This window comes from Microcebus murinus, chromosome 2 (assembly GCF_040939455.1).
Source record: "Microcebus murinus isolate Inina chromosome 2, M.murinus_Inina_mat1.0, whole genome shotgun sequence".
NCBI lineage: Eukaryota > Metazoa > Chordata > Mammalia > Primates > Cheirogaleidae > Microcebus > Microcebus murinus.
The window spans coordinates 99,968,164-99,990,743 of NC_134105.1; the positions used below are offsets into that span (position 1 = coordinate 99,968,164).

Below are 22,580 nucleotides of genomic sequence, written 5' to 3' on the forward strand. Positions count from 1 at the left end.
ATAATGACCACACTCTTGATACTATTTCACTTAACAGTTACCTCCTCACCATCTTTTTTTTTTTTTTTTTTTTTCCTCACCATCTTTTTTATTTTTTGAGACAGAGTCTTACTCTGTTGCCCTGGCTAGAGTGTCATGGCGTCAGCCTAGCTCATAGCAACCTCAAACTCCTGGGCTCAAGCAATCCTTCTGCCTCAGCCTCCCGAGTAGCTGGGACTACAGGCATGTGCCACCATGCCCGGCTAATTTTTTCTATATATTTTTAGTTGGCCAATTAATTTCTTTCTATTTTTAGTAGAGACTTGGTCTCGCTCTTGCTCAGGCTGGTCTTGAACTCCTGACCTTGAGTGATCTTCCCGCCTTGGCCTCCCAGAGTGCTAGGATTACAGGCATGAGCCACCGCCTCCTCACCATCTTAATTAATCTTTTCCCAAACAAGATTTTAGCTTTACCTTTTGTGCATGTGTAACCCAAAGGCCCGTTGACCTGTTAAATCATTTTTCAAAACAAATCTATTGGGCTTTTTTTAAAAAAAAAAAAAAAAAAGAAAGAAAGAAATTAGGTCCTAGGCTCAAGCAATCCTCCAGCCTTAGCCTCCTGAGTAGCTAGAAGTACAGGCACATACCACTAGGCCCAGCTTGGCCCTTTTTTCCTCCTCAGAAATTCCTTCATTAGGGTTATCTACTTGCAGATCTCCCTCAAAGTCAATGTCCTTCTGGCTGGTCTTTACAACGCTGAATCTGACAAGCTCACTTCTAGCCACTTTCTGTTAAGGTAACTTCATCCTTGCAGGAAGCTCTCCTGAGTAGAATCTTCCTTTATATGCCCCCTAGGCTGGTCCCTATATGTAGGGTCCATATCTGGCCCTAAAGATTTAAAAATCCTCCTTATTGAGTTTAGTCCCAACTCTGCCCTCTTCTGTGTTGCTATAGGTTGCTTCAGCCAACTTCTTTTCTATAGTGCTTTGCGGGTATAAATTAGAAACAAATCCACCAGCTGGTAACCATTGCTCATTCTTTATACTATACACTAAAATAAACTCCAAGTTGATCAGGGATCTAAATGGGGAAAAAATGGAACTATAAAAATAGTAGGGGCCGGGCGCGGTGGCTCAAGCCTGTAATCCTAGCACTCTGGGAGGCCGAGGCGGGCGGATTGCTCGAGGTCAGGAGTTCGAAACCAGCCTGAGCAAGAGCAAGACCCCGTCTCTACTATAAATAGAAAGAAATTAATTGGCCAACTAATATATATATATAAAATTAGCCGGGCGTGGTGGCGCATGCCTGTAGTCCCAGCTACTCGGGAGGCTGAGGCAGCAGGATCGCTTGAGCCCAGGAGTTTGAGGTTGCTGTGAGCTAGGCTGACGCCACTGCACTCACTCTAGCCTGTGCAACAAAGCGAGACTCTGTCTCAAAAAAAAAAAAAAAAAAAAAATAGTAGGGCCGGGCGCGGTGGCTCACACCTGCCTGTAATCCTAGCTCTCTGAGAGGCGGAGGCGGGCAGATTGCTCAAGGTCAGGAGTTCAAAACCAGCCTGAGCAAGAGAGAGACCCATCTCTACTATAAATAGAAAGAAATTAATTGGCCAACTGATATATATATAAAAAAATAGCTGGGCATGGTGGCACATGCCTGTAGTCCCAGCTACTTGGGAGGCTGAGGCAGTAGGATCGCTTGAGCCCAGGAGTTTGAGGTTGCTGTGAGCTAGGCTGACGCCATGGCACTCACTCTAGCCTGGACAACAAAGTGAGACTCTGTCTCAAAAAAAAAAAAAAAATAGTAGAAAAGAACATGAGTACATTCTATAACTTGAATGTGGGGTAATTTTTCTAATAATAATTCAAAATTTAGAGTGACAGAAGAAAAAGTTGATAAATTGCATTATCTTAAAAAAATTTACATGGCCAAAAAAACCCCCACAAACAAAAACAAAAGACACCAGACAAGGCCAGGTACAGGCTCACACCTGTAATCCTAACACTCTGGGGGGCCAAGGTGGGAGAATTGCTCAAGGTCAGGAGTTCCAAATCAAATCAGCCTGAACAAGACCAAAACCCCGTCTCTACTAAAAATAGAAAGAAATTAACTGGCAAACTAAAAATATATAGAGAAAAAATTAGCCGGGCATGGTGGCAGATGCCTGTAGTCCCAAGTACTCGGGAAGTTGAGGCAGTAGGATTGCTTGAGCCCAGGAGTTTGACGTGAGCCAGGGTGATGCCATGGCACTCTAGCCAGGGCAACAGAGACTCTGTCTCAAAAAAAAAAAAAAAAAAAAAAAAAAGACAACTGACAAACTGAGAAAAGATTTGCAATGTATATCATATGTAAAGGGTTACGATCCCAGTCCATAAACAATATTTAAAAATTGAAGGCCGGGCGCTGTGGCTCACGCCTGTAATCCTAGCTCTTGGGAGGCCGAGGCGGGCGGATTGCTCAAGGTCAGGAGTTCAAAACCAGCCTGAGCAAGAGCGAGACCCCGTCTCTACTATAAATAGAAAGAAATTAATTGGCCAACTGATATATATATAAAAAATTAGCCGGGCATGGTGGCGCATGCCTGTAGTCCCAGCTACCCGGGAGGCTGAGGCAGAAGGATCACTCGAGCCCAGGAGTTTGAGGTTGCTGTGAGCTAGGCTGACGCCACGGCACTCACTCTAGCCTGGGCAACAAAGCGAGACACTGTCTCAAAAAAAAAAAAAAAAAAAAAAAAAAATTGAGAGGAGGAAAAGACCAAACACCCAACAGGAAAAGGGATAAAAGATATGAACAGGCAATTTACATAAAAGATATAACTGTTAGGAAAGCAATTTCATTTAAAATAACAAAATATAAAATAGAAATAAATTTAGCAATAGCAATGCAAAATTTATTCTCCAACATTACAAAATATTGTTGAAAGGAATTGAAAAGATCTAAACAAATGAAAAGACATGTCATGTTCATGGATCAGACGACTTAATATTGTTAAAATGGCAACACTCTCTAAACCAACCTACAGATTAAACACACTCTTGTTTGTAAAAGTTGGCAATCTGATTCTAAAATTCATATGGAGGCTGGGCGAAGTGGCTCTCGCCTGTAATCCTAGCACTCTGGGAGGCCAAGGTGGACAGATGGCTCAAGGTCAGGAGTTTGAGACCAGCCTGAGCAAGAGCAAGACCCCATCTCTACTAAAAATAGAAAGAAATTAATTGGCCAACTAATACATATAGAAAAAATTAGCCAGGCATGGTGGTGCATGCCTGTAGTCCCAGCTATTCGGGAGGCTGAGGCAGTAGGATCCCTTGAGCCCAGGAGATTGAGGTTGCTATGAGCTAGGCTGATGCCACAGCACTCACTCTAGCCTGGGCAACAAAGTGAGACTCTGTCTCAAAAAAAAAAAAAAATTCATATGGAAACTCAAGGGACCTTGAATAACATAAACAATCTTGAAAACTAACAAGGCCAGGCTTGGTGGCTCATGCCTATAATCCTAGCACTCTGGGAGGCTGAGAGGCAGGAGGATTGCTTGAGCTCAGGAGTTCCAGACCAGCCTGAGCAAGAGCAAGACCCTGTCTCTATTATAAATAGAAAGAAATTAGGCAAACAACTAAAAAAATAGAAAAAATTAGCCACGCCTACCTGGGAGGCTGAGGCTGGAGTAGGATTGTTTGAACCCAGGAGTTTGAGGTTGCTGTGAAGTAGCTGACACCACAGCACTCTAGCTCAGGCAATAGAGTGAGACTCTGTCTCAAAAAAAAAAGAAAAGAAAGTGAAAAGACACCCTATAAAATGGAAGGAAATTTTTACACATCTTTAGTTAGTTTGGTCTTTTTATTATTGTAAAATATATAGAAAGAGGTAGAGATATGCAAATGTTAAGTCAATGTTTAATTATTTGAGAGACTACCAAATTGTTTTCCAAAGTGGCTGTACCATTTTACATTCCCACCAACAGTGTATGAGGGCTCATTTTTCCACATCCTCACTAACATTTATCTGACTTTTTGATGGCAGCTACCCAAATAGGTATGAAACAGTATCTGGTAGTTCCTCAAATGATTAAACAGAATTACTATATGATCTAGTAATTCTACTTTTAGGTGGATAACCAAGATAAATGAAAACATATGTCCAAACAAAAACTTCATGTTCACAGCAGTATTATTCATAATAGCCAAAAACTGTAAACAACCCAAATGTCCATAAACTGATGGATCAATAAACAAAATGTGGCATATATATACACAATAGAATATTATTCAGCCATAGAGATAAAACAAGTACTGATACCTGCTACAACATAGATAAACCATAAAAACATTATGCTGAGTGAAAGAAGGCAGTCACAAAATATTAATACATATACAGACTGTCTGGAAAGTATCCAGCCATTGTATCCCTGTATCCATGGCCAGACACTTCCAGACAATATATAACATTATCTCATTTATAAAATCCAGAATAAGGAAATTATATAGAGACAGTAGATTAGTTGTTTCTTAGGGCTAGGGGTAATATGGTGATGGTTAAGAAGAAAATTAATTGTGGTGGCAGTTGTATGTTCCCATAAATATACTAAAAATCATTGAATTGCACACTTTATTTATGTATTTATTTTGAGACAGAGACTCGCTTTGTTGCCCAGGCTAGAGTGAGTGCCGTGGCGTCAGCCTAGCTCACAGCAACCTCAAACTCCTGGGCTCAAGCAATCCTACTGCCTCAGCCTCCCGAGTAGCTGGGACTACAGGCATGTGCCACCATGCCCGGCTAATTTTTTCTATATATATTAGTTGGCCAATTAATTTCTTTCTATTTATAGTAGAGACGGGGTCTCGCTCTTACGAGCCACCGTGCCTGGCCTGAATTGCACACTTTAATGGGTGAATTATATGGTAAGTGAATTATATCTCACTAAAGCAGTTATAAAAAAATGATGGCTCTTGAATATATTAAAAGATCTTTAATATCGCTCATAATACAAGAAAAGCAAATTAAAACTATACCACTATATAATGTCTTATGTATCAGAGTGACAAAGATAATAAATTATGAAAGATAATACATTCTGTTGGCAAGCCTGTGGAGAAATAGGCATTCTCAGTAGTTGTTGATGGGAATGAAAAATCATACAACCATTATAGAGGAGAATTTAGCAATATCTACTAACACTACAAATTCATTTATTTTTTTACCCAAAAAATCCACTCCTAGGAATTTACCCTGATGATACATTTCTATAGGAAAATATACAAGAATAAACACTGTAGCATTATTTATAATTATAAAAAATATTGGAAAGAAATGTGTGAGAAGAGTGGCTATCTACAGAACAGAGTACTTTGCAGTTGTTAAAAAAAAAGATGAAGAAGCTATTTATAAACATATTACTTCAGATTAGGAGGAGGAATTCCCAGGATATATTGTTAAGTGAAAAAAGGAAAAGTCAGGAGTATCTGTAATCTGCTATCCTTGGTATAAGAAGAAAAGGAGAAATAAAAAAATTATTGACTTGTGCAAAAGACACAGAAGTAATGACCAGAAGTGAATGAGATTCATTACCTACAGGAGGGAGGTAGGAATGGGGTGAAAAGGATAAGATGTAGGTGGAATGGAATGGAAAGAAAGGTGGAGGAGGGGTGACACTTCTGAGTATAACTTTTTTATATAACTCTGACTGGTAACTATATTAAAATTTCACATACTCAAAAGCAGTAAGAATAGGAAGAAAACTTTAAAAATGAAATTCAAGCAAGAGAAAATGACAAAAAAAGCAAACCACTATGTCCCACAAACTACAGGAAACATACATAAAGATTGAAGGGAAAGCAGTCCATTTCTTTCTCCCACAGGGTACAGAGGAAAAATACCGACATTCAACAATTTTCTCTAAAATATTCGCTGCCTCTTCACTCTCAACCCTTTTTGTACCAAGATGAAAATATATATTTTTTTTATTTCGGCATATTATGGGGCTACAAATGTTTAGGTTACATGCATTGCCTGTCCCCCTGTCTCCCCCCCCCCCCCCCCCCCGCCCCGGGGTCAGAGCTTTAAGTGTGTCCATTCCCCCAGATGGTATGCATTGCACTCATTATGTATATACCCATCCCCTTCTCCCCCCTCCCATCTGGGTGATGCCCGATAAATGTTATTCCTGTATGTCCACTTAGGTATTGATCCGTTAATGCCAATTTGCTGGTGAGTACATGTGGTGCTTATTTTTCCATTCTTGGGATACTTCACTTAATAGAATGGGTTCCAATTCTATCCAGGAAAATTACAAGAGGTGCTATATTACCATTGTTTCTTATAGCTGAATAGTACTCCATGATATACATATACCACATTTTATTAATCCAGTCATGTGTTGATGGGCACTTTGGTTGTTTCTACATCTTTGCAATTGTGAGTTGTGCTGCTATAACCATTCAAGTGCAGGTGTCTTTATAATTTTATAGAGTGTCTTTTGATCTTTTGGGTAGATGCCCAGTAATGGGATTGCTGGATCAAATGGTAGATCTACTTATATCACATTAAGGTATCTCCATATTGCTTTCCACAGAGGTTGCACTAGTTTGCACTCCCATCAAGATGAATATTGACCTAAAGATCTCAAAAATGGTCTTTAGCTACTTGCTTTGCAACACTTAGTTATAAGGTCTCTCTTTGGAAAATAGAGTACCTACCATTTTATCTTGACCTTTGTGCCATAGTTATAATTGAGACAGAAAGAGTCCCCTTTTAATAATCTGTTACATCTGTTTTGTCAACTCATGTGTTTTTGTTGCTTAGAAAATCTGATCATTTTAGCACTTTTTTAAATTAAAAAACTACCCTTTTATCAGGAACTTGTAATAACTGTCCACTCCATCTGCACATGTGAAAGGAGGAGCCCAGGAGGTGGCCATGAGAACCCAATGTGAAAGATGTTGAGTACAACTTACCTTGTTGCCCAGAATTGTGGTCATGTCCCAAAGTAAGGACAGGAGGCACTAAGGACCCCTTTATTCTAAGAAGGCTACAACAATTGGTGCCAGAACTGCTCCCAAATCTTATGAGGAGTTGGCATAGTCAACCATATCTCCGTCAACTACCACTCCTCACCCCACCACAGTATGTATAAAGAATGAACTGTAGGCCGGGCGCGGTGGCTCACGCCTGTAATCCTAGCACTCTGGGAGGCCGAGGCGGGCGGATTGCTCAAGGTCAGGAGTTCAAAACCAGCCTGAGCGAGACCCCGTCTCTACTATAAAAATAGAAAGAAATTAATTGGCCAACTAATATATATATATAAAAAATTAGCTGGGCATGGTGGCTCGTGCCTGTAGTCCCAGCAACTCGGGAGGCTGAGACAGCAGGATTGCTTGAGCCCAGGAGATTGAGGTTGCTGTGAGCTAGGCTGACGCCACGGCACTCACTCTAGCCTAGGCAAGAAAGCGAGACTCTGTCTCAAAAAAAAAAAAAAAAAAAAAAAAAAAAAAAAAAGAATGAACTGTGGAAGTGATTGGGAGTAGTCATTATTGGTATTATGGTATGTAGAGTATTTGTGATGGGAGGAAATTCATTTCCCTTGCCAAGGCAGAAAAGAGGAAAGTGTTTCCCCTTCTGCCCAGTGCCAAAGATGAGGGCATTCCAAGAGAGACACTGGTAAGATTAGTGGTACCAGCAAGGAGGAGAAACTAACATTTCATCTCCTGGATAGATGCTTTCAAACTGCATGACCTGCCAACCTGCTCTGGTCATGTTAGGGTGAAGTGTGGTGTGTGTGTTTAACCCATGCAAACGTGAAAACTCATGTCAATTTCTTGGCTAGAGATTTCTAAAAGTGGAAGGCCCAGTGGAATAATCTGTACCAGCAGGGTTTGTAGGTACGTTGGTAAAGTATGCTGAGGAAGAAAATGTGGCCAATCCATCCCAGTTTGGCAACTCCCCTTGAAGGATTTCAGTTGTCTCAGAAGGAGCAGGCGCAATGGGAGGGTCCAGAAGACCGTGTACCAAGCAGTGGGACAGCCAGCCTGAGTTTGAACTGAGAGAATAGGAAATAGGCAGCACCATTTGAAGGGGTCTTCAATGACAGAAAAGTCCAGAATGAAGATAAACACTACTCCAAAGATCCACAAATATCCTTCACTCAGAAACTACCAGACCTAACCAGAATAAGACCAGGTCACCTACTCATGGCTGGCCACAACTGAGTCCATTAGGTAGAGAAACACTTCACATCTTACCCTTCCTTTCTCTCTGTTCCTACATGCTGGTGGACTGGAGCCTGGAAAAGAGAGAAGAGCTATAGAACTCTGCATTCTCTATAAGGTTAGAAACTTAAAACTGAGCTGGAGTAAGTTTTTTATTTTCTAAGTTTTTAAAAACAGCTTTAGGCCAGGCACAGAGGCTTACACCTATAATCCTAGCACTTTGGGAGGCCAAGGTGGGAGAATTGCTTGAAGCCAAGAGTCTGAGACCAGCTTGAGCAATATAGCGAAATCCTGATTCTACAAAAAATTTAAAAATTAGCCAAGTGCGGTGGCATATGCCTGTAGTTCTTGCTACTCAGGAGAGTAGGCCAAGAGGATCACCCAAGCCCAGGAGTTTGAGGTTGCATCAGCTATGATAACACCACTGCACTCCAGCCTGGGTGACAGAGCAAGACCCTGTCTCAAACAAATAAACAAAAAACAGCTTTATTGAGATATAGTTCATATACAATTCAACCATTTAAAATATACAATTCAATGATTTTTAGAATATTCACAGAAATGTGTAACCATCACAATTTTAGAAAATTTTCATCATCTCAAAAAGAAACCCTGTACCATTTAACTTTCACCCCTCATCCCCCTCCCCCACCTCTAGCCCTAAGCAACCACTAAACTATCTCTATAGATTTCCTTACTGTAAATTTTAATATGAATGGAATTATACAATATGCTAATTTATGTGTGATTGGCTTCTTTCACTTAACATAACACTTTAGTTTCATCCAAGCTGTATAACATGTATCAGTATTTCATTCCTTTTTGTGGGCAACAATAATCTATCATATGGACATACCACATTTTGTTTATCCATTCATCAATTGATGGACATTTGGGTTGTTTCCACCTTTTGCCTATTATGAATAATTCTGCTATTAATATAAACATTATTGTAATCACTTCTTGGCCTTTGGCTAAAATCAAATGTAACATTCTTATATAAGTTTTTGTGTGGACATATGTTTTTATTTCTCTTGGGTACAGTCACAGGATTGGAATTGCTGGGTCATATGGTAACTCTACATTTAATAACTTGATGAACTTCCAGATTGTTTTCCAAAGTAACTGTGCTTTTACATTCCCTCCAACAGTTGATGAGGGTTTCAATTTCTTTGCATCCTTGCCAACACTTACCTGATATCTTGATTCGAGTCATCCTAGTGGGTGTAAAGCGGTATCTCTTAATTTTGATTCACATTTCCCTGATGACTAATGATGCTGACCATTTTTATGTGCTTATTGGCCGTTTGCATGTCTTCCTTAGAGAAATTTCTATTAAGATCTTTTGCCCAATTTTTAACTAGGTTGTCTTATTATTTAGTTGTAAGACTTCTTCATATATTCTACATACAAGCCCCTTATCAGGTATATGATTTGCAATGTTTTTCTCTCACTTTGTGCATTGCCTTTTCATTTTCCTGATAATATTCTTTGAAGTATAAAAGTTTTTAGTTTTGATGAAGTTCAATTTACCTTTTTTTTTTTTTTTTTTTTGAGACAGAGTCTTGCTCTGTTGCCTGGGATAGAGTGCCGTAGCATCAGCCTAGCTCGCAGTAGCTTCAAACTCCTGGGCTCAAGCACTCCTTCTGCCTCAGCCTCCTGAGTAGCTGGGACTACAGGCATGCACCACCATGCCCGGCTAATTTTTTCTGTATATTTTTAGTTGTCCAGCTAATTTCTTTCTATTTTTAGTAGAGACAGGTTCTCACTCTTGCTCAGGCTGGTCTTGAACTCCTTACCTTGAGCAATCCTCCCTCCTTGGCCCCCCAGAGTGCTAGGATTACAGGCGTGAGCCACAACACCTGGCCAATTTACCTTTTTTTCTTTTGTTGCTTATGTTTTTGGTGTCATATCTAAGAATCCTTACATTTAGGTGTCTTATCCATTTTAAGTTAATTTTTCTAGGTGGTGAAGTTCCAACTTAATACTTTACCATGTAGGTATCCAGTTGTTCCAATATCACTTTTCTTTCCCTTTCGAATATTCTTGGTCCCCTGGTTGAAAATTACTTGGTCATAGATAACATGGGCTTATTTCTGGACTCTCAATTCTATTCCATTGACTATATGTCTATCTTTGTGTCAGTAACACAGTTTTGATTACTGTAGCTTTGTAGTGAGTTTTGAAATTGAGAAGTGTGAGTCCTAGTTTGTTTTTCTTTTCTTTTTCTTTGTTCAGTCTCCATAAAGACTGCCAAAAATTGCCAATGCCGACCATATTTCGTCGTCATGGTTGGGTATTGGGAAAAGTTTTCAATTTGCAATAATCACACCTCAGAAAAACCTCATTGGGTACAGTATTACCACCGTGCAAAGTTCCTGGTTTGGGCTGGGCGGGGTCGCTCACACCTGTAATCCTAGCACTCTGGGAGGCCGAGCCGGGCGGATTGCTCGAGGTCAGGAGTTTGAAACCAGCCTGAGCAAGAGCGAGACCCCGTCTCTACTATAAATACAAAGAAATTAACTGGCCAACTAATATATATAGAAAAAAATTAGCAGGACATGGTGGTGCGTGCCTGTAGTCCCAGCTACTCAGGAGGCTGAGGCAGGAGGATTGCTTGAGCCCAGGAGTTTGAGGTTGCTGTGAGCTAGGCTGACACCACGACACTCACCCTAGCCTGGGCAACAAAGCGAGACTCTGTCTCAAAAATAAAAAAGAAAAAGAAATAGCTCAATAAATGTAGTTAACCCAGGTGGGGACAAAGACAGGACTTGTGGGGGCGGACTCCGTTTTCGGCTTTGTTTTCCAGGGAGATGAAAATGTAGTGCGCGGGAGTTTTGGCCTCCACCTGTGAACCATGAACCCGCAGGCTCTGCTGCCATGAAGGTGAAAATTAAGTGCTGGAACGGCGTGAGCACTTGGCTCTGGGTGGCCAATGATGAGAACTGCGGCATCTGCAGGATGGCATTTAACGGCTGCTGTCCCGACTGTAAGGTGCCCCAGACGACTGCCCGCTGGTGTGGGGCCAGTGCTCGCACTGCTTCCACATGCACTGCATCCTCAAGTGGAAGTGGCTGCACGCGCAGCAGGCCCAGCAGCAGGCCCCAAGTGCCGCCAGGAGTGGAAGTTCAAGGAGTGCGGGCTGCGCCCCACCTGCGCTTGGTCCCTCACCCCACGTGGCATCCTGAGACCTGGTCTGCTTGATGAGACCGGTGGCTGTGGTCTCCGCTGTAGATGGGCCCCCAGGGGACCTATGACAGGGTTGAAAAAAGGTCTGGAGCTGCATCTGTTTTTCCATCACAATGTTGATACTTTTATCGAATACGTAAAACTCATTAAACTACTGGAACCCTGAAAAAAAAAAAAATGGAGACGGGAGGGTCCTCAGCTAAAGCCAAAAGCAGATGAAAGTGGTGGGACTCGCTTAGAGGTTGCAGAGACGTGAAGCTCTTGAGGAGGACTCCTCCGGATTGGGGTCGGCGCTCGCCTCGCTCTCCTCGTCCTCATCCTCGGCCCTGGGCCTGGCCCCGGCCCCACGCCGCCCGCCCATGGTGGAGAAGACAGAGCTGATCCAGAAGGCCAAGCTGGCTGAGCGCTACGAGGAGATGGTCACCTGCATGAAGGCAGTGACCGAGCAGGGCGCCGAGCTGTCCAATGAGGAGTGCAACCTGCTCTCGGTGGCCTGCAAGAATGTGGTCGGGGCCACAGGTCCTCCTGGAGGCTCATCTCAAGCATCAAGCAGAAAACGGACACCTCCGACAAGAAGTTGCAACTGATTAAGGACTATCGGGAGAAAGTGGAGTCTGAGCTGAGGTCCATCTGCACCACGGTCCTGAAATTGTTGGATAAGTATTTAATAGCCAATGCAACTAATCCAGAGAGTAAGGTCTTCTATCTGAAAATGAAGGGAGATTACTTCCGATACCTCGCTGAAATTGCATGTGGTGATGATCGAAAACAAACAATAGATAATTCCCTAGGAGATTATCAAGAGGCATTTGATATAAGCAAGAAAGAGATGCAACCCACACACCCAATCCCCCTGGGGCTGGCTCTTAACTTTTCTGTATTTTACTATGAGATCCTTAATAACCCAGAGCTTGCCTGTACGCTGGCTAAAATGGCTTTTGATGAGGCCATTGCAGAACTTGATACACTGAATGAAGACTCATACAAAGACAGCACCCTCATCATGCAGTTGCTTAGAGACAACCTAACACTATGGACATCAGACAGTGCAGGAGAAGAATGTGATGCAGCAGAAGGGGCTGAAAACTAAATGCATACAGGGTGTCATCCTTCTTCCCTTCAAGAAACCTTTTTACACATCTCCATTCCTTATTCCACTTGGATTTCCTATAGCAAAGAAACCTATTCATGCGTATGGAATCAACTGTTTATAGTCTTTTCACACTGCAGCTTTGGGAAAACTCCATTCCGTGATTTGTGTTTGTCTCGGCCTTCCTGGTGTGCAGTTACTGCTGTAGAAAAGTATTAATAGCTTCATTTCATATAAACATAAGTAACTTCAAAACACTTATGTAGAAGACTAAAAATGTATCTGGTATTTAAGTAATCTGAATCAGTTCTGCAAGTGACTGTGGTTTGTATTACTGTGAAGATATGAAAATGTAGTTAATTACAATTTAAGGAGTGTTCTACATAACTTTTTAATTTCTACATTCCCTCTTTACTCTTTGGAGATTTTTTCTTTCAGTAAGCAACTTTTCCATGCTCTTACGGTATTCCTTCTTAGTAGGAATTCAGAAAATTGAATGGAAAAGCACTTGAAAAAAAAAAAAAGCACTTGACATTTCTGGGCTAGGAGTCACAAATTGAAATGTCTCCTATATCATATATTATGGAGGTCATGTATATCTGTGACAACAGCGAGTTTCCTTATTCACTCTTCATTTGCTGCTGTTTTTTTTTTGAGACAGAGTCTTGTTTTGTTGCCGAGGCTACAGTGAGTGCCATGGCGTCAGCCTTGCTCACAACAACCTCAAACTCCTGGGCTCAAGCAATCCTACTGCCTCAGCCTCCCGAGTGGCTGGGACTACAGGCATGTGTCACCATGCCCAGCTCTATAAATATTAGTTGGCCAATTAATTTCTTTCTATTTATAGTAGAGACGGGGTCTCACTCTTGCTCAGGTTGGTTTCGAACACCTGATCTCGAGCAATCCACCCGCCTCGGCCTCCCAGAGTGCTAGGATTACAGACGTGAGCCACCGCGCCTGGCCATTTGCTGCTGTTTAAGTTGACAACTTCCCTTCCCAATAAAAATTCACTTACACCTCCTGCTTTTGTAGTTCTGGTATTCACTTTACTGTGTAATAGAAGTAGCATGTTGCTGCCAGAATATAAGCATTGCTTTTGGCAAATTAAAGTGAATGTCATTTCTTAATACAGTAGAAAGGAGAAATAAATTGAAGTACACAAGTCTAAATCTAAAACTTTAGTACTTTTCCATGCAGATTTGTGCACATGTGGGAGGGTGTCCAGTTTGTCTAGTGATTGTTAGAGAGTTGGACCACTATTGTGTGTTGCTAATCATTGACTGTAGTCCCAAAAAAGCCTTGTGAAAATGTTATGCCCTATGTAACAGCAGAATAACATAAAATAAAATTACATTTTATAAACCATTTACTATGGCTTTGTAACAATTGGATACCCATATTTTAAGAGACAGGTGAATTTACTACTTTCTGAAGTTTATTGATACTTCCCTTTTATCTTATGTAAAATATAGTAGTGATACCCATATTTCTGCATTGTGATATACTTGTCTAGGGATGCCTGGAAATGTATAAAATTGGACTACATTTCTTAGAGTGTTTTACTATAGATCAATCTCATGGGCCATCTTTTCCTCAAATGTAAATGATATCTGGTTAAGTGCTATATGGAATAAAGTGGATATTTTAAAACTAAAAAAAAAAAACGCTCCTGGTTTATTTTTCTTTTTCAGAATCGTTTTGGTGGACTAAGTGTTAGAAACTGAAATTGATCACTTCTTGGATGTCCCTGGTTTTTAATTAAGACAATGACAGCACAGTTAAATGTGGTGATTAGAAAACATAAAACAATTTCATGTTCATACCCAGTGAATTAAGACTATACAGCAAATTAGGTAGAATAAGTACTCTTAGAATTTGATGAAATCACCTTAAAGAGGGATTTGGATCTAACACAGAATAGGGATGTTCAAGACAATTTTACCAGGATCTTACAGAACAAGGAAGCCCTAGTTGATTTCTAGGTTATATATATTTGCTTATGTTTTGCTTCGAAGTAATTCTCCAGATATTTTATGCTTTTATGTATGTGTATATCTTGTCAGTCACCTATATTTATGAGTTTAACTGCTTTTTGTCTTCCTGATTTTTTTCAACCTTTGGTCCTTTTTTTGGTTTCCACACTATATTATTGAGAAAACACATATGTATACATACAAAGCAATAACCTTGTTTTGTTCTCTTTTGTCTAGGATATGACAAATCTGAAGATATACCTGAGGAGGTAGCTGTAGCTGGACAATGGTAAAGAGGCACATGCCCCCATGGAAGATTCAAGCCTGTCTAGCAGTGTTGATGTGGACAAAGGCTTTGCCATTGCCTTTGTTGTTCTTCTGTTTCTATTCCTAATAGTGATGATTTTTCGGTGTGCCAAGTTGGTGAAGAATCCCTACAAGGCCGGCTCCACAACCACAGAACCATCTCTGAGCTGAAGTATGATAAAACCTTGTAGACTCCCCCTCACAAGAGATTTGAAATCTTTTACACAGACTATTACAATATAGATTTCATATTATTTCACTTCCCTGTTTCTCAGTCTTCTCACTCTTTCATTTTATAATAGGCACATAAAGGTGAGTTAAGAATAGTAAAAGGAGATAAAACACAAGCCAGTTTATATTGTTCCTATTCAGGAAAATGGGTTCCTAAAGTAGGACAGAGATAGGCTGAATTAATTGGCTAGAATAAGGCCATGGGTTTCAATCCTTTGGTATCTAGTGTCCTTAGGATGGGACAGTGGGCCATAATATTATGATGTAACATAATATCATTATGCTTAATAAGGCCCTTCAGAAGCCCACCTAGAAGTGGCGAACTTGAAAGGCCCCTTTAGTTATACAAATGTAAGATCAGCAGGAACCAATTGTCCTATGATAAGAGTCTAACAATACCTTTTTGGTGTGTGAGGATTTGCAAAATCAGCTGTTCTCAAGTGGGCAGAGCTCTGTGGTAAACGGGGAGTAATTTGCCTTGGGTGAATCTCTTAACCTCCTTCAACCCAAATCTAATCTCCTCATCTATAAAATAACATGTAGAGGGTTGAATGGGGGCCCCCAAAAAGATATAGTCATGTCCTAACTCCTGGCCCCTATGAATGTGACCATATTTAGAAAAAAGGTGTTTGGGGATGTAATTAAGAATCTCAAGATAGGCAGGTCTGAAGGTAATGAGTTATCTCACTGGATTGTTCACAGTCAGTTACAGATTGAACTCCTTGTTCTACTACTTTCCCCCCTTCTCACTACTACACTTGACTAGTCAAAAAAAAGAATCTCAAGATAAATAAATCCATCCTGGATTATCTAAGTGAACCTTAAATCCAATGACAACTGTCCTTGTAAAAAATAGAGAAGACACTAGGAGACAGAGACAAAGGACATGTGAAGATAGAGGCAGAGATTGGAATCATGCAGCCACAAGCCAAGGAACCCTTGCCTGGAAACACGAGAAGCTGGAAAAGGCAAAGAAGGGTACTCCCCTAGAGCTTTTGGTGGCAGTGTGTCCTCACCGACAACCTTGATTTTGGACTTCTGGCCTCCACAACTGTGAGAGAATAAAGTTCTGTTGTTTTAAGCCACCTGGTGTGATAATTTGTCATGGTATTCACAAGAAATTAATACATACTATATGATAATCATCATCTCAGGGATCTTTTAAAAGAAAAGGGAAAGAAATCATTGTTCCATACCCCCATAATATGCCAAAAGAAAAAAAGAAAAAAAAAAAAAAAGAAATCATTGTTCCTACTCTCCAAAATCTGAAGTTAGGGAAACTTGGTAGAGTGGGCTATGGACTAACTAGGAGGAAGGTTAGCAAGGAAATTCACTAGAGAGAAAGGGGGCATCTAGGCTGTTGACCAAGGCTTAACATGTGTTTGGCTGAAGAGAACTGGTTTTAACACAGCAAGTGATAGAGAATTAAAGCCCTCACATCCAGCCACAGTGGTCAAGTATTCTAGGCAACAGTAACCTAGCATGTGAGCATAACCTGAGAGCCATAACCCTAGACTCTAAGTATAGGGCATCACGTGGGCTTATGTAGGTAGTTGGACCAACAAGCAGTCACCTCTGAGAAGTTATATATCCATGGGACCATGCTGTACTAGGCTTTAACAGCAATACTACATGGTATGAAGACACAACTCTAGCCATGCACTGTTAGCAAAGACTTGATTATTGTCTCTCTTCCTGACTCCTGGAAGTGGTTCTGCCCCCTTCCTTAGCTTGAGTAAGCCACAGCATTCTTTGAAAATGGGGACAGGGGAATCAAAGCCTTTCAAGGGAGTTATTAGACTTTGCACCAGATAGGGTGCCTTATTGGTTAAACTGGAATTGGGGAAGAGGGAGAGAGAAATAAGATTTGCATTTTGATTTGGTGAAAAGAAAGGGGAAGGTGCAGGTTAGGTGAAAAGCAGATTAGGATTGATGTTGGTGCTTGAAGGCTGCAGTGTGTTCCCTCCAGGAACTCAGAAATTAGCCTTCCTCCTCTCCCCCAGCTTCTTAATATAAGCTGCAAGACAAACACATGATTAATGAGTACATCAGTATATAGTCACTAGAGAATCACAGGTTTGACAATTATCTGACTTCCCCCAGTAACCTAAGAAAAAAATGCATCACTCAGAAGAAGTGCATCATCTGTGGAAGCAGAAAAAGAAGAGCAACCTAAGGCAAACTCATATGGGGCTAATATGAATACTGGTCAAGAGAGAGGGAAATTTAGCTATTGGACAATAGAGTATTTCCAGTCCCAGTGGCCAGATAATCCTTGGGAGATTCAGGGAGTTGGAGCCCACAGACCTTGGCTCTGTCTGGTTTATTGCTCATATAATCTGTTAATGTGACATCCTTAACTATTCCTTTCACTCACTTCAAACTGGAAGCTTACAGGTTCAATCAGTCTGCAGAGAAGTTTTATTGAGTCAGAACCCATCCAGTTTTAATCTATAAAGTGTGTATTGGGGTTCTATATTTATTTTTTGAATCAACAGTTTAAATTTATCATTGTAAAGGTAACACATGCACACAGTAAAAAAAATTTTTTTAAATATTAAGGATAAAAAAAGTTCCTCCATACTGTTTTCCATAGGGGAGGATAAAGACAAAAAATTCCTAGACCACTGCCTTGTTTCTCATTTCTTCTTTCCAAAGGTAACTGCTGTTAAGTTAGTTTTTGTATATATGTATATCTTTCCGAACATTTTCCTTTTTTTTTTTTTTTTTTGAGACAGAGTCTCACGTTGTTGCCCAGCCTAGAGTGAGTGCCATGGCATCAGCCTACCTCACAGCAACCTTAATCTCGTGGGCTCAAGTAATCCTACTGCCTCAGCCTCCTGAGTAGCTGGGACTACAGGCACGTGCCACCATGCCCAACTAATTTTTTCTATATGTTAGTTGGCCAATTAATTTCTTTCTATTTTTAGTAGAGACGGGGTCTCACTTAGGCTGGTTTCGAACTCCTGATCTCGAGCAATCTGCCCGCCTTGGCTTCCCAGTGTGCTAGGATTACAGGCGTGAGCCACCGTGCCCGGCCAGAAAAAAAAGTTTTAAAGCAAGAGTATGTGACCAGAGCAAAACTTTATTTTAGAGCTACATTTAGGATTGATTTTTAATAAGGCCTACCAATTAGGAGGCTATTTTGTCCTAGCAAGAAATAAGAACTAAAGAAAGGCAGTAGAATAGGAAAACAAAGAAGTGGGAAGATATAATCAATATTTCCTTCCAAACTGGGATAAACAAGCTACATTAAATAATGGTACAAGAGCACCAAATTGCCTGGCTCTGCACCTTTTTAGCTGTGTGACTTTGGAAAATTTCATTTAAATTCTGTTCCTCAGGGCTGGGCGCGGTGGCTCAAACCTGTAATCCTAGCACTCTGGGAGGCCGAGGCAGGAGAATCCTTGGAGCTCAAAAGTTGAGACCAGGCTGAGCAAGAGCGAGACCCCAGTCTCTACTAAAAAGGGAAAGAAATTAGCGGAACAACTAAAAATATATAGAAAAAATTAGCCAGGCATGGTGGCGCCTGTAGTCCCGGTTACTCAGGAGGCTGAGGGAGGAGGATCCTTTGAGCCCAGGAGTTTGAGGTTGCTGTGAGCTACACTCTACCCGGGGCGACAGAGCGAGATTATCTAAAACACACACACACACACAGCCAAAAATCAAGTAAAACTGAGAGGAAAAAAAAACTAAACCTACGAGTCTTTGCCAACTAAGTATTCAATAAACGTAGAATTACGGCTACTAGTCGGGGGCTGGTGGGAGAGGTGGAGCCTCTTGGTCACGCCTACCTTGACCTGCCAGTCGCTTCTCACGTGTGTCCTGGAAGGCTCTGTCTTAACGCATGCGTAGTCATCTTAGTTTTCGTAGCCTCTGAGGGGCGCCCCGCGGCTTTCGATTTGACCCCGTCAGGCTACCGTCGCGGTGACCGGAACGGCGCTAAAGGTTTGCTTCCGGGCTTCTCTTTTGCTTCCCCTTCCCTCCCTCACGCTTCTTCCCCTCCCCCCTCCCCCCGCTCCCTTTTCCCTTCGGTTTCGCTCTTTTCCGTCGAGGCCGACCCCTGGGTCGCGAGTCTGGAGTCTGGTTGGTGAAAAAGAGCCCTTATACCTGGAAGCAGGAAGGTGTGGGGAATACTGTTAATTGAGTTATTGGAAGACCAAAGGCTTATCTGGGATGTTTTGTTTGTGGGAGGAGGTCTGCGAGTGGTGAAGGAAGTCGTGCCCGAGAGGCCAGCGGGGGCGGGGCTGAGCTGGGCTTGCGGATGGGTGGGACGCACCTCTAAAATAGGTACCATGGGGGTGGGCCGGTATGTGGGCAAAGGAAAAATGGAGTCTTTGAGAACTGGCATTGGCATCGTAGGGCATTCTGGCGTTACTTTTGGTTTACCGTTTGATAAAAAAAAAAAAAAAGCAGTTAACGTGAATGTGTGGGTTATTTGGATTGTGGGTATTAGGTAGCCTCATTTTATTCCCAGATTGCTTTACTTCCCTTTCCTTTGGGGAAACCTTTTCGTGGCAAACTTTTGTGTGCTTAACTATCATAGGCTTTTTAAAAATAAATTTCCACATAGAAGCAAAGTAATGTAAGGGAAATAAGTAATGAAAGAGAAAACACCAATACCAAGTTAGTGAGTTATATAGATCAATGTCTGCACCAAGTAGGGGTTTTATCCAAATTAGGCATAGCATATAGACAAAGATTTATAAAGTCAGGTAAGGAACAGATTAGATCACAAAATATCTTCCTATTGTATCGGTTTTCTTGGTTTCCTAAAACATTGTTTTCTATAGTTCCCTATTGCATGATGAATGTTCTCTGTGTCCTCTCAAACTTTTAAATCTTATTCAGGCCTGTTAGTCTATAGCAGGTGATGAGAATGCTACTAAATCTCAGCATCAGATTCTGGAGAATGAGGAGAGAAAATAGATTATTTGAATAAGCGGTAGCAGAATTGGAATGAGTTGTATTAGAGAACTGAAATTCTATATTAATTGTGGTTATAATGACTCCAAAGTAAATTTAGTTTTCTGTTCCATGCAGAGGACAAAAGTATGTCCTCCCTTCCTGGGTGCATTGGTTTGGATGCAGCAACAGCTGCAGTGGAATCTGAAGAGATTGCAGAGCTACAACAGGCAGTGGTTGAGGAATTGGGTATCTCTATGGAGGAACTGAGACAGTTCATCGATGAAGAACTGGAGAAGATGGACTGTGTACAGCAGCGTAAGAAGCAGCTAGCAGAGTTGGAGACGTGGGTAATTCAGAAAGAATCTGAGGTGGCTCATGTTGACCAACTCTTTGATGATGCATCCAGGTGAGGACTATATGGGAAATAGAAGGAAATCTCTCCATTGACAGACATCTTTAGAGTATATTTCTTGATGACATTGTATACAAGGACTTTATACTGTACAAAGTACAGATGTATAGAACCTTACCCCTCCTCATAGTTTATGGTCTAAACTTTAACATTCTAATCACCCATAAGTAGAATTTTCATCTTTTGGAGGCTGATATATGATCAGCAATAGGGGAATCCAAGTCTTGAGTCCCTTCCCTTTGCTCATGTATTCTGGAACAATTGCTTTGTTTCCCTAGTAAGATCATTCAGGGAGCAAGGATTATAAAGAGCTGCTGTCTTTTGTAACTATGCAGCATTAATAAGTTCCTAAACATGCAAAAGATTTGCTTCTGGTGCCCTAATTGTCACTTAGAATATATTTTCAAATAACAACAAGATAAATAATTAGGTAAGATTGAAAGTACTGTACTTTGGGCCAGGCACGATGGCTCACGCCTGTAATCCTAGCTCTCTGGGAGGCCGAGGCAGGATTGCTCAAGGTCAGGAGTAAGAAACCAGCCTGAGCAAGAGACCCTGTCTCTACTAAAAATAGAAAGAAATTAATTGGTCAACTAAAAATATATATATAGAGAGAAAAAATTAACTGGGCATAGTGGTGCATGGCTGTCATCCCAGCTACTTGGGAGACTAAGGCAGAAGGATTGCTTGAGTCCAGGAGTTTGAGGTTGCTGTGAGCTAGGCCGATCCCATGGCACTCTAGCCCGGGCAACAGAGTGAGACTCTGTCTCAAAAAAACAAAACAAAATAAAAAAAGAAGGTACTGTACTTTGTGCTTATTTGGGATTTTTGAGGAATTAATCTAGAAACCAAATCACTATTTAAAACATTTTTCTATGAGGAAAGCATTCTAAATTCTAAACAGAGCCACTTTGGAATATGGCCCATTTAAGTTGAGAATAGTCTATACTTAAATATATATAAATTCTAATTGTTCCTATACCTCTACTGGCTTTGATCTTTTCTACTTGTGTTCTAATATTAGGGCAGTGACTAACTGTGAGTCTTTGGTGAAGGACTTCTACTCCAAGCTGGGCCTACAATACAGGGACAGTAGCTCTGAGGACGAAGCTTCCAGACCTACAGAAATAATTGAGATTCCTGATGAAGATGATGATGTTCTCAGTATTGATTCAGGTAAGGGATGAGGCTTTGGATAGGAAACTCTCATAATTGAAGTTGAAACACTGGAAGATGAATAGATAGAAGGTAATAGAAGAGAGAAGAAACCATTATCACTAACTCTGTAATCCAAAATGCATGACTTGACTTATAGAGAAAAATGCAACATTGTTAGTATCTTAGATCTTCCCTATGTGCTATACCATGATTGCATTACTCTCCTTTCCTCATTCTTCCTAAGCTCTGTTATGAATTCTGTTCCTCTTTCCAGGATCAATGGGACATGGTGAATTCTATGCTTTCTTTAAAGGTAGCATTAGCACCTATGTATGGATGCCAAAACAATAGAGTGGGTTTTTTGTTTTTCCTTTTTTAACATTTTTATTGAGGTATTACTGATATACCATAAAATTCATCCATTTTAAGTGTACAATTTGAGTTTTAGTAAATTTTTACAGTAACACAATTTTAGAACAACTTGCATCACCACAAAAAGTTCCCTTGTGCCTGTTTGTCATCAGTCCCCAGTCACCTCCAGCAAACACTGATCTGCTTTCTTTTTATATAGCTTTGTCTTTTCTAGAAATTTTATATAAATAGAATCATATAATACACAGTCTTTTGTGTCTGGCTTCTGTCACTTAATGTTCTGGGTTTTTTGGGTTTTATTTTTTATTTTATTATTTTTTCTTTTTTCCAAAGACTTTTTCCATCTCATGTCACCTAATTTTTTTTTTTTTTTTTTTTTTGAGACAGAGTCTCGCTTTGTTGCCCAGGCTAGAGTGAGTGCCGTGGCGTCAGCCTAGCTCACAGCAACCTCAAACTCCTGGCTCAAGCAATCCTCCTGCCTCAGCCTCCCAAGTAGCTGGGACTACAGGCATTCGCCACCATGCCCGGCTAATTTTTTGTATATATTAGTTGGCCAATTAATTTCTTTCTATTTATAGTAGAGACGGGGTCTCGCTCTTGCTCAGGCTGGTTTCGAACTCCTGACCTTGAGCAATCCACCCGCCTCGGCCTTCCAGAGAGCTAGGATTACAGGCGTGAGCCACCGCGCCCGTCCCACTTAATGTTTTTGAAATTCATTCACATCATTGCATGTATCAGTAGTTTGGTGCTTTTTGGTGAATGATA

The 22,580-nt window shown here is 40.9% G+C and overlaps 2 protein-coding genes, 1 non-coding gene and 3 pseudogenes across 8 annotated transcripts in view; 4 read left to right on the forward strand and 2 right to left on the reverse strand.

Moving 5' to 3' along the window:
- LOC105873007 (polyubiquitin-like) overlaps nt 1–22,580 on the reverse strand; it is a 46,562-nt pseudogene that overhangs the window by 19,161 nt on the left and 4,821 nt on the right.
- Nucleotides 10,415–10,553, reverse strand: LOC142869659 (U4 spliceosomal RNA). The gene has a single exon (XR_012918239.1). It is a non-coding gene; the product is annotated as a U4 spliceosomal RNA (small nuclear RNA).
- On the forward strand, nt 11,057–11,531 carry LOC105873011 (anaphase-promoting complex subunit 11 pseudogene; annotated as a pseudogene).
- LOC105873006 (14-3-3 protein theta pseudogene) lies at nt 11,710–12,546 on the forward strand (annotated as a pseudogene).
- On the forward strand, nt 14,534–16,061 carry CTXND2 (cortexin domain containing 2). Its single transcript, XM_076000103.1, has one exon. The coding sequence runs from the start codon at nt 14,738–14,740 to the stop codon at nt 14,903–14,905; it is 168 nt and encodes a 55-aa protein (XP_075856218.1). The 5' UTR covers nt 14,534–14,737; the 3' UTR covers nt 14,906–16,061.
- Nucleotides 18,825–22,580, forward strand: part of SETDB1 (SET domain bifurcated histone lysine methyltransferase 1) — a 43,526-nt gene continuing 39,770 nt past the window's right edge. For 2 of the 6 annotated variants that reach the window (XM_012767490.2, XM_076000099.1), the window contains exons 1-3: nt 18,825–18,913; nt 20,009–20,279; nt 21,310–21,461. In XM_012767490.2, coding sequence (XP_012622944.1) covers nt 20,020–20,279; nt 21,310–21,461 — 412 coding nt within the window. In that variant the 5' untranslated portion in view covers nt 18,825–18,913; nt 20,009–20,019. The other 4 variants (XM_012767493.2, XM_076000101.1, XM_076000100.1 and 1 more) reach the window with 4 other exon arrangements.